The sequence below is a fragment of the Gallinula chloropus genome (assembly GCF_964237585.1).
Source record: "Gallinula chloropus genome assembly, chromosome: 2".
NCBI lineage: Eukaryota > Metazoa > Chordata > Aves > Gruiformes > Rallidae > Gallinula > Gallinula chloropus.
Window position 1 is genome coordinate 53,287,306 of NC_140086.1, and position 12,878 is coordinate 53,300,183.

Sequence of the window (12,878 nt, forward strand, 5' to 3'; positions counted from 1 at the left end):
TATGCCTCTTCTGCGTGCTGCTAAGGAAGTTTCAATTGCCATCTTCTACTTACTAAGCCTATTCCTAGCACTCATGAATATTGAATTAATCAGACCAATAAAGATGAGTAGCATTTCATTCTATCAATGTGCATGCATTAAGAATCATTGAAGTATGTAAAAAAAAAAGAAGAAAAAGATAGCCTTAGAATCCTTAAAGAACAATATATGTTTAATAAGCTTCAAGAGTTTTCAGAAAGACAGCCACGTTGCTTCCATTTAGGACAAACTTAATATTCTCAGTATCTGCCACAACTCAATTACTATTTCAGCAGTCAGGTCCTACTATTAATTCATTTAATTTAGCTGGCTTATCTCCATACTTTTTTACATTAAGAGCTTTAATATCCAAGACAAAGACCCCGTCTGAGGCAGAACATCGCTTCCTCAAACCTAAATACCCACACCTTCCACCAAACCTGAACAAGCAGTGTGGAGAACTGCAATCTTCCTTCATAAACAATATTGTTTATGTTCTAAGATGTGAATCCTCTTATAGTTACGTCAATACTTAAGATTCTTCAAGCACTTCCCACTCCAGTATATAATTTTCATTCAAGAGCTGCCTTCACCAGTAGCTTGTCAATCTGATTCACATCCTGCTTTTTAAATAGGAATGTGTGTCTCCTACACAAAACAACCATGTCTTTATTCCAGATAAATTTTGTCCTGCTTTATGCATGAAGAGGGACATGTGGGACACTACGATTCCAGTCAAGGGCCTTGCAAGTTTGCACCCCCAAACACATTATGCAGAAAGGAAGCCAAAGCAACGACCACTTCTATTAGCCGAAGAAAACATAACTGAAGGTCACATAACAGGACTCTTGGCAAGGAACTCAAATTAAGATTGCCTCGGTATCATGGATGATGCTTTTTCTGTGGCAGAGGGCAGACATTCATTCTCATCTTTCTCAATACCCTTGAAGCCCTCACTGTCAATAATGAGATATGGCTCCTTGCCCAAGTAAGGATGACTGTTAACAGGAATATCAATCCTTGAAAGGACAATTTCAATGACCAGCAATAGACAAATGTTCTTTCACTTCTAGACTCCTTCTTTGGGGATGAATCGGTTCTCTCCCTAATCACTTCAGCACTTGCATACAGAGATTATTTGGCACTGAATGCCAATACTGTTAAATGAGATGTCATTTTACCTTTCCTTTCACATGACCATAACCTCACCATCATGCAGCCAGCAGAAAACTGGCTCAAGGATGGAAAGCTTGTAGTTGAAAGCTTGTAGTTGAATCTGAATCTTTGGAAGAAAACAGATGTGGTGGTGAAAGCATTTTGAGAAAACAGCCCTTACGCTGTTTCTGTTGGCTGACTGCAACTTCATAATCTCTGTTGCTTTGCTAATGCTGTGCTCTCGCAGGCAGCAACTGTAAGTAATGCAGATAAGCTCCCATCTCCAGCTGGCTATTAGCTTCCATCACATTTTAGTGTACAGTGGTCAGACTTCGCTGAAACTTCCACAACACTTTCTTTTGGATTATGGCAATGAAATATACCTGCCTAAGGAACCTTCCTTCAGCTCTAAGGAAACTTTCCTGATTTCGGAATATCATAGTGTGCCTTCTCAGTGACTCCAAACTGTCACCTCTGCTCTGCAGTAGTGTCTCACTGGATATCAAATCAAGGTCATGGTCTTGACTTTCATCCTGCTGGTAAGTGAATTGCTAGACACCAGGAAATCTCAAAGATTTCCTAACAAGCTGATCAGCAGGCTGTTGTTACGTCAGTAAAGCAAAATTAGACACAAATTTATTTGCATAGAGGACTCCAGAGACAATTCAAAGACTGTCTGTGGAAGCCCTGGCCCATCAGAACTGTCACAGTGCCTTATCCAACTGCATGGCACATGGCTTAGCCTTTCGTGAGAGACATTCATGTCTATCAGAAGCCATATTATCTTTTTTCCCTCCACCTAAAAAAGACAGTCCATTGCACAGGATCAGAGTAACAGGACAAAAGGACAAACAATAGACAGCAGATCCCTGCTCCTGTTGCTTAATTCACTAGTGACAGCAGCTGAGCTGTGCAATGAGCACAATGCAAGATCATTTGTAGGGCAGAAGCGAAGCTGTGGCCAGCTGCCCCCAGCTCAATGCACTTCTGGCACTGTAGTTTTCCCCACTCAAGATCTGTACTAGAGCTTCCATTCTTGAAACAAAACAAAAAAAACCCAAACCCCAAACCCAACAACAACTGGATGTAGAGGAAATGTTCCTTATTACTTTTCACCGACTGAGGAAAACATATGTTTGGGGGGGGGTTTCCCCACATACTTTGCATGTCTCCATAAGAAAAGTTAATAATGTCAAACTCAGATGCAGATTGAAAAGATCCTCTTTGCTTGATTTTTCTTGAAGAATTTTGTTGGGTTTTTTCGCTTTTTGTTTCAGTGAAATTACTGAACACTCCAGATATTTAAGGCTACAGAAAGGAGTCAGATCCAGAACTGAGTCAACTCTTACCATGTTTATATTGAAAGGAACTGAAATAGATAAAAAAATGTCAGCTATTATGTGCTGTCATAATTTTCATAAACATTTCTGACATATCAGTATATGTAACATAGTGTCACCCAAGTATGTTGCTGAATGTATGCTAGCAACACAAAATGGGGATCCAGATGCCAGAATTACATTCATCAGTGGATGCTCTATTAGAATGGAGGGATGTTAATGGTAATTCTTCAAGTTAATCTAGAAAAAATAGGATTATCAGTAGTATATTCGATACTAAGAAGGTACAGAAGGATAATAAAAGTAAAGGATGGAAAGTTACTACTTAAGGAACACAGGCAGATAAAATTGCCGCTAAATGTGAAGTACTGACATTGCTGTAGAACAGTTCTCTTAGTACTTAGGTGGCCCCATTAATGCATTATTGAGACATCTAAGGTCAATCCAGGTTTTAATTAAATGAATAAGAACACAGCAGTTGTTAAGGTGAAATATGTGGCAAGATCATTCTCACCAACTCAGCTGACAATTTCTTTTTTTTTTTTTAAGGTAAATTAGAGGACTGCAAAAAGGACAGCTACAGTGAATGAAATACTCTCCTACATATTTGTCTTAATATAGCAAAGACGTCTTGGGTAAATTTGCACACAGGCTAAATAGAACTCTTTGTTATTAATACTTTTTTGTAAATAAGTTATTTTTTACTTTATTTTTATTTTCCAAGTGCCCACAAAGTCTCTAAATTTATTCATTATTTATATTACCGATTGCACAGTAATTTAAAAATTGAAATAAATTAGCTTTCTGTGAATTACATTTTTTCAGTTTTAATGTTCTTAGACACTAGTTTAATTTAAAATTCACGATCATTTAAGAATTTTCAATTTTTTTTCATGCTCATTCCATTACTTGGAAGGTATCCTAGAATACATTATAACATCTGACATTTTATTTCATAATTGTTCAAATTGTCTTTATTGAGAGGTATGTTTCATTTGATCTCAGTAAAAAATTTGAATCATATACTTTGCAGTTCCAACCAGAAAAATGAATGGGAAGTTATGTATGCTTCATTCATTTTCAGTTTACAATGAAATAAGAGAGAAAAATGCAAATCTTCAGATAGATGAAAAATGGAAGACTGATATTAATGAATATTAAAATACAACTTCCACATACACACATGGAGATACTGAAAGATTAATTTGAATATAGCAGTTGGCGACAGAAACGCAAACACAACAAACGAAGAAACAGAATAATTGAAAATGCAGATGGACTTGCACAGATAAGGTCCGTGTAACAGGCCCAACATAAATTGTTGTGTTGTCAGGATAAGAACTTTGTAGTTTAACGTACCATGTTAACAAATCATACCTCAGATACTGGTCCTTATTAGTACCCTGGCCTAGGGCGATGCCCTTTATTTGGCCTTTATTTGGACACAGGCAACAGAAAGAGGCTGGGACTGAGGAGTATATTCTAAGAAACCATGGAAGTGACATGTACTGAGGCTGGAAAGCAAGTCAATCTAATGATACCAGTTTCTTAGAACCAGGCATTATATGATAATGCACATTACAGACAACCTTCACACAGGAAACTGAACACACCAGCAAATGTTTATTATGCCCAGAAACTTGTATTTTTTATAGTATTTCTGAAAGTCTCCCACCAAACAACAAATGATGTGAATGCGGAACCTACTGCAGCCAACTACAGCACTTCAGTTTTCATAAGTAAATTTCCATCCTCTGTATCCACCTATCTAACACAACTGACTTCAGTCTTATCAAATAGGGTCAAAGAAGCCCTTATGACTGACCCACATACAAAAGAGGAATAATAATAAAAATGTAATCCTTTGTATTTGTCTCTTAACGAATGAACTGAGGACAATGGGAATAGTAATTACAGCAAAGCTATAATCAGAGATAAACTCTGCAATGTATTTTATACAATACATTGTATTTGCTATTAGCTTCAAATAGAAAAATGTGTCAAAAATATCTACCCATGTATGTAGAACCTATTGCTCTCAGAAAAAAGACTGCTGCTTATGTTTCATCTTCAATAGTTTTGTTTATTTTTTCCAGAGAAGCTGCTACTAGAGAAGTGGGAGATTGTCCACTGCTCTATAAATTCTTCTCTCAAACAATTCTGAGAAAGAATTTTGAGGAAATGTGAATATTTCCTTCTCACTTTCCTTCAAGTTAGTCCAACTGTAAACCTGAATCAAATAAAACCAATGGGCTGGGAGCTAATAGCTACTTCTGAAGACATACAGTCCTGAACCTCCCCTAGACTGCCAAGGATGGACACTCCCTCAGCACTTGGGCTGGAAAGCAGAGCCTGCCACAGTAAAGAAAGTCTGTGCAATGCAGGAGGACTCTGCACTCGATCCAAATTCCAAAATCATGAGAAATAAGCCCATCTGTAATATAAACTACTGCCAACTCCTTTCACAGAACATTCATGTGGAAAATATCACACCAAGTGAGATAATTGTTTGTTATTTCCATGTCTTTACACTGAGAATTCATCCAGATACTTTTGTGATAAAAGTCCGTACAAGCAAAAGTGAAGTCAATGTCATCTGTGAGCTCGGATATTATTAGACCTAACAGGATAAAGAACACTATCCTGGGTAGGCTGACTTGAAAAAAAGTCACACCTTCATTGTATTCAGATACTATCACAGGATGAGTTTACATGAATGAAATAGTTGCATAGTTCAAGGATCAGAGGGTTTATGTTTGGGGCCATCAAAAACAGCTTAAATTAAAACTGAGTTGATAGAAGCATCTATTTAATGTTTAATGAGCTAAATAAAACAATAAAAAAGCATCATAATAATTATCAGAGTTGTCAAGAATTGTCGTAAATTTGTGGCTTTCATCTCATTTAGTACATTTCTGATTGTTTGAACACAGGACACCAGTCTTTTGGTACACTTATGAGGAAGTCATCAGGAAAGTAACAGATACACAGAATACCTCTCCAGCCCACTAATGGAGTAATACTCTGCTGCTGTTAATATATATTTATATTGCAGCACAGCCAAAGGCCTCAATTAGGTTCTGCGCCCCATTGTGCCGGGCACTGTGGAAACACAAAAGGGAACGAAGTCCAAGTCCCGAAGGGCTTGTAGTGTAAAAAGATAAGTGATATACTGAAGAGAAAGGCAGTGGGATGCATTCAAAATAGACTGACTTTTGAATATCTGTATCTACTTGTCATCCTTTTAAGCTGCCAAGAGAGAAGAATTATCCTGACCTGCTTCTCCAAATCTACCCTATTCTGTTTGAATATTATTTCCAATGTCAATCCAAGCCTGGTTAAGTTTTTCCTTCTTTAAAACCCCCCACATTTTCAAACCAGTTATATTTCCTTGGCTTTTACAAACAAGCATACAATTAGCAAAAATGAAATGACATGAGAACTGAAATAAAACAACTAATGAGGATGGAAATCACAGTGAGAATGTAGTTTTTCTAAGTGAGAATTTAGTTATTCTAATTCTTGCCCTTGACAATTGTTGGGCACATTTTCATAAAGACACAGATAATGTCCTCTAATTCCACTTCAAGAGTCTATTTCTGTCATTTAAACATTACCTAAAAGTCCCTATGGAGGTGTTCATTTAAAGCTAATGCTGGCACAGTTTTTTGCTCCTTTCTAGCCATCTGGTCACATACTGAATTGTCAGCTATTTTATCTGAACCTGAGAGGAAGATTGAAGGAGTAAACAAAAAACATCAACAAAAGAAATTTCAGGGTCTAAAGAAACTGCAACAATGAAGCCTAAAGTTATGATTTCTTCTCACTCAGAAAATTCAGACAGAAGAGACTTAATACAGAAAAAAGGAAACCTCAAAAGGTTGCAACCTGAGGCTATTTTGAAACCCCTCTCCCTCCCCAGTCCATACGCCCAGCTCTAAATACATACTGAACATTAATATTTCCCCCTCTCCCCCCAGCCCACTCTCCTAACAATTAATAGAAAACACACAGATCCACTTCTTCACATTTACAAGTTAGAATCCCGGAGGCTGGCATTCAAAATTATTTTGCATGCCATTCAATAAAACCTTTTAAGATCAATTTTTAAATGCGGATGCCTCAGTCCTACGCTTTCTCTCCGTACTGACTTAAACAACAGAATGTGGAAGCTGACTGTCTCATTAAAGCACCCATATGAGAAAACTCGCTACAGTTTCTATACAAATAGACAGGAGTCCCACTACATTAAAATGAAACCAAATCATCTTAGCAAACCTCTTTTTTCCTCATGGTCTTCTCTCTTCTCTGCGTAACGTTGTTCCATCTTACACACACACTTAGATGTGCCATAAGTGCTCCGTTTAAAGTGCATAAAAGCTATCCACAGCTCTCCTAAGAATGAAACAGTTTTAATATTTTCTGATCCATGTTCCTGCCACAAACATTCACCGGCAGTATGATAGCTCCAAGAGCAGACATCTGATTCTTGACATTTAAAGATACAATACTGGTGAAAAATAGTGACGCTGTATTAACAGCAAACAGCTTGTGAGGGAGTAGGTGATGTACTCCTAAAATGTATAATCAGAACAAGCAATAATTTCAACCTTTTGATTTTTTGTTTTTGACTCAAAGCCATGAGAAAGAGGAATAGCCAGATAAACAAATCTGGACACAGTACAATAACTGTTTTATGAGAATTTATATTCCATGGTAAAAAGGGAAGTAGGTTGTTTTCCTGCTGGAGAAAGCATTAAGAGACCCCAAAGTTTCTCAAAAGGGTCTCAAAAGCTTTCATAATAAAATAAGCAGTAAATGAAGGCAAATCTTGAAATTACAGAAATCAAAGAATTTGTATGCTGGTAACATTTGGTTAATTGACATTATAATGCTAAGTGCATGCACTACAATGTCAAATTCCTTGTACCCCTACTGTGACTGCCTCATATATTCAAAAAGTACACAGAAGGGTCTTATTTTTCCCACATGAAAAAATTAAGCCTGTTCCAACATGAACTGTTTCTTTGAAATACTGAATGCTGGGGTGAAAAAAAAAGAAGAAAAAAAGAAAAGAAAAAGCGGTTTTATTTTTAATTTCAGCAGCATTACCCCTTGTTTGGTGATCAGTGATCTCTTGGGAAAGTTGAAATACCAGAGCAAACCTCCATCCCCCACAAACACCTGAGACAAGGCAGAGAGCACAGATAACAGCAATCAGTTCTCCACACTGTACCTGGAGGTACTGACATGACCGTTCCTGTTGACACGTCTCTGCCTTCACCACTGTCTGGTCCATGTTAACTGATGCTTTCTGGTAAACTTCACGGGCTCTGCTCACGGTTAATGTAGAGGACCAAGAACTTTTCTTCATTAACTGGGAGTCCAAATTCACAGGCAGATTTGCACAGGTAGAGCATTTGACATCATTATTGCTTCTGGATGACTTCACAGTATGTTCACTAATAGTGTTATAGGCTTCCATAAAGTATTGGGAAGAAGAACGATCAGGGCATCTTCCCATGGTCATGACCCCACTGGGACCATGATAAATGCAAACATCATTGTCCAAGTTGTCATCTGAACTCCACCATCCTGATGCATTGGACCTGGGCTTACCTTCTGATCGCCTTTCTTTACTCTTGCTGCGCTTCCCATACCTCATCGTCTGTGACTCCTCCGGGCTCGCTTTGCCCCCGTTGACGCTTCCCTTGGATGGCCCCTCCAGTGAATGGGACTTGGTAAAGAGCTTTTGGACAGAATGAACCAGATGCCGGATCCTCCCTGGGCTGTCACTGCGGTGCTCCATGGCAGTCCGCTTGTACTGCAGAGTGTGGTAGCCATCCCGATTCAGAGGCAGCTGCCGCTCAAACTGGTCCAAAAGGTTGGCAGGAATGCGGTTGGTCTTGTTGGCAGTTCCGTGGGGAACCAGAGCACACTCGTCTTTGAGTTCGTGGTGGGAATTGTAATGTCGCCGGGGAAACGTGCTGCTGGCAATCTGATCGTTGTAGGGCACCATGCACTCTGCCTGAAAAGAGTTCCTTTGAGTGTAGTAAGGGTGATCAGCAGGATGGGGGTCGACCGGGTTTAACAAATATGGCTTCCTGTCTGGGTGGTGTGGCAGACTGTCACACGGAGGGTCACAGGCAACCCCATGATGATGACTACGGCTGCTAGATAATCCCTTCATCGTCGATGTAAAGCGAGTCCCAAAGTCATCTAATACGTATGGCTATGCAACGGGCAGATCTCAGAGAAAGGCCTGAAAGAATAAAATACAACAGAAGCCGTAAGATATGCAAGCGAAGATGAAAACCAGCATGTGCACATTTAGCATTCATTGTTTCTTACTGTAAAAATAGCTGGAATAAACATTCTCTGATTCTTTTTATCACTTAGTCTTTTCCATGTCCAAGATAGTGATAAGGGATTCCTAAATCATACACAAGAAAAATTATCTCATTCCACCAGCTGGAAAATGGATGCAACGTTTTTTTTTTTCTGATGTGAAAGTCACTATTGTGCATGTATCCACAGCAAGGTAAGTATCACCACCTATACTCTAAATCCTTGGTTCTGAAAATATTCATGGACGGGAGCCTCCCAGAAGGCATTAATTCCTCATCTGCATGTTTTCAGGGCCAAATAAACACATTAAAAAAGATCACGTCCTCAACGGAGTGCTTTCTGGGTTACTTTGGGCCAAATACAAAGTGTGGTGCAATAAATGGCAAACTTTCCTTTGCCTTCAGTGTACACCTGCTCATGATTCAAGTGCAGTTTTACTTGATCGATATGTTGTCTGCATAGACCGTAAGCATCTTAAGACAATATCAATATATTATTTTTTTCTGTAAGCTTTTTTCAAAATAAGAATAAAATAATAATGCATAACACTAACTCTGTCGAAACGAAGCAACACCAGCTGTCTAATAACTATATATTTGGGGCAGTTGTATTTACTACTCAGTCCTATTCACAAAAAAAAAAAAAAAATCTTATTTTGATAATGCTTGGTTTAATTTTCCAAAAATTTTCATAGTACTAAGCAGTGTCTAAATATCCCTACCTACTCCTTTCACTGTTAGGGGAACTTGTACATACAATAGCTGTAATGGTGTAAGAGATTTCAACACGCAATACCTGATTGCAGTTATTTGGCCCTGAAGTGACTCCCAATGTTATAGACTATTGATTACAACAAGCTGAAAATGGAAATCTTCATCACAAGTGATATAATAAACACTCTGATGCCAGATGTCCTCACTTCAGTTCTTACCACTGCAAGAATCTGGATGCAACCGCTACTGCAATGATCAACTAATGTGTAAATTATGGGGTTTCAGATGTGGCTAAACATTCTCATGGTGCTGTCTCAGCTCCTGATGGAGAGAGGACTCCTTAGAGGATGCCCTCTTATACTGCACACAACTGAAATAGGAGTCACTCAGCTACTGTTTACCTTCCTAGCATGGCTGATCACATAATACTTCTGGAAATGTCCCCCTTGAGATCTTTCCTGGAGTATGGGTAGACATGCATAGCAGAGAGTTTTCACTACGTTCCTCCAGTGTTCTCTCAGATAGATCCCATGTTCTACGCTGTAGACATTGTACCTACTGGCAACTTGGGATCAATGAAGTTTTTCAAAATAGCATTAAGTTAATGTCAGTCTGGAAAGGCCTGACTGTATTTCATCAGAACATATTTCATATTTTTTCAATATACTTCAAAGCTAGTGTGAATGTCCTGCATTTTACTCCCTCACACTGGATCCCTGCAATGCAGAAAATATTCATTCTCAGGAGACCCTGAATTAAAAAAAAAGTTTTCAAAATGCCACAAAAGGCACTTGAAATATTTCAAATGGATGAGCTCACTGGCTTACTTGAAAAAGAGAATGGCCAAAGGCACTTTTAAAATCACAAAAGTAATATATTCAGAGAGCTGGACTTGCCAATTACACTGTAGTGACAACCCTTAGCACTTCTAAAGAGCATTTTGCGTCCCTACCAACTCCTATAAAAGTGTGATCTATTAGACTGTGTAATGGAGAAACGTCCAAATGGGTGTGGTAGTAGTAGATCCATTACTTAGTTCATTGAAAATGTGATTTGACCAAGAATATCGTGTCAAGAAGAATACTACTAAATGAGATAATGACCAAATAACAATACTCCAATCTCTGATATATATGGATATCTTTCACACTTGAAGGCCTGTGAAAACAAGGCTTCAGACAGTTAATTTTTATTTAAATCTATTTACAATCACGCAAGAGTCCTCGAGATGACTGACAGATCACCTGAGAGCTAACAATAGACTAGTGTGCTATGTGAGAGTAAAAGAGTAAAACCTTGCTCCAGAGATATGAGAAAGACATGAAGTGAGGCATGCCCAGAACCAGTGATTTATTTTTGTTTTTTCATTAGCTGAATACCTATGAATTTTTTATTTTTGTGTACTATGGAAGAAGAGTAGATGTAGACAAAGAACTGAAAGGACCAATAATTTACAGAACAGTGAAGTCATGACAGGCATGGGGGATGTCATGGAATTATTAAGAATATGTAGTCTTAATATATTTATAGAGCAGAATGTCTGAGATGAAGAAGCACTTGATCTGATTTATAGTCTGGGACAGAATAGTGTAGAACACTTGAAGATAAAGATGAGCTTAAAAGATATAAGTATGGTTTGACCGATGACAGCAGCAGTGTTAACAGCTGTGTTTTGGATGGACTGGCAACAGGGATGCTAAAGAGCATGTGCAAGAAGTCTTTAAAAAAATGAAAAAGCTTATGAAAAATGACATTTGTCTGCAGAGAGAGGAAAGGACAGGCTTTCCATAAATTGTGGAGGAAGATTGGCTAAGCACTGCTATATGACTTTAGATGGCAAGTAGGATGGTGGAAATGTTTAGGAGAAAAGATAACATTTAGTTCTACACCCATTTTGAGCTTGAGCTGTCAATGAATCTTCCATGAGGAAGTACTGGAGAAAAAAAGCAGAAAATAGATAGAACGATCTGCCCAAGACGAATCAGATGAACAGATACAGATAATAACAGAGAAAATATGTCTGTGTAAGTGAAAGATCATAGAGTTAAAAAAAAAAAAAAAAAGCTTTGCTGAGGCAGAAGAGGTTTTTTTAAAAAAGGAGGAAAAGAAGAAACAGCAAAGACCAGACAGTGACAAGGAAACCAAACCAAACCCAAAAGGGAGGGAGCAACCAACCTGTGTAACAAAAAGGGGGGATGGGAAAGGCTCCAAAACCTGGGAGAAACTGATACTCAGAGTAAAACCTGTTTATTCTCAACTCTTAGTCTGGTTATGATAGGTTTTTTTTCTTCTACAGCAGCACTGACAACATATTTTTTCTTTTTTTTTTTCTTTTTTTTTTTAGCATGTATCAATTGTAGTATAAACCCACGAGTATTAACTAGAATATAACTTCATTTTGCCTTAACTGCGTTACTGCTGTTATGATATTGAAAGTGGAATGAATAAGTTAAAAAAAGAACAAGAATGAAAGCATAGGTATAATATACTCTACACTGAAGAAAGGAGTGGTACTTTTCTTAAATAGTGGACAATTTTTCTGCACAGAAAAATAACCCCAACACAATCCCTAAATCACTCTCACACCTCAATCCTACTTTAATAGACACCTAGAAAAAAATAGCCTATAGCTTCTGATTCCATCCTATTTTTCAAAAAATATGCCTAATTTTCCATGATTGTGTTGGCTGAACCTATCAATCAATGTTTAGTGTAATTAACAGCTGGAAACAGGGTTATCTGGCCATGCCATGAATAGCTGAGAGGAAGCCAATTAAGGTTTTTATTGTATCGTTATTTTTTGGCGAAACTAGGAACATTTAATTACTCATGAAATAAGGCTAGATAATTGATGAATATACTGTGTATTACTAAACACTGGAACTAGCAATTCTATGGACAGCAGACCAAAACCATTGAAGACATAGGAATAAATGAGATGTTAAATAGATACAGTATTTCAAGACTGCACAATGCTTATTACTTTCAGCATTCATGTTACATTTGCTTTTGTTTTCTTGAAGATGCCCTGGGTAAGAAGGATAGGAATATATTAATCCTTGCTGCTAATGTGGTAACCCAACTGCACAACAATTTGTTGGAATAACTTAGTGGCTAGAAAAATGCATTATTAATTCTTATGTAATTAAAATGAACATGCATGCAAAATAAAGCCTGAATGCATCAATTACATATGCTTTTCAAATTTTATTTAACTATATTGTCTACTCATGTGTTGCAAATTAATTCATAAAATGCAAGTTCAAGAGACATATTGTTTACCTTAGATATATGTCAAAACTTC

At 37.7% G+C, this 12,878-nt stretch overlaps 1 protein-coding gene across 1 annotated transcript in view; it reads right to left on the reverse strand.

Moving 5' to 3' along the window:
- The window catches only part of DLGAP1 (DLG associated protein 1), a gene marked incomplete at both ends in the record, with an annotated part of 149,911 nt that extends 141,208 nt beyond the window's left edge, over positions 1 to 8,703 (reverse strand). The window contains one exon of the mRNA XM_084260144.1: positions 7,750 to 8,703. Within this exon, the coding sequence (XP_084116270.1) occupies positions 7,750 to 8,703 (954 nt within the window). The remainder of the gene's footprint in view (positions 1 to 7,749) is intronic.
- Between the last annotated feature and the right edge of the window lie 4,175 nt (positions 8,704 to 12,878).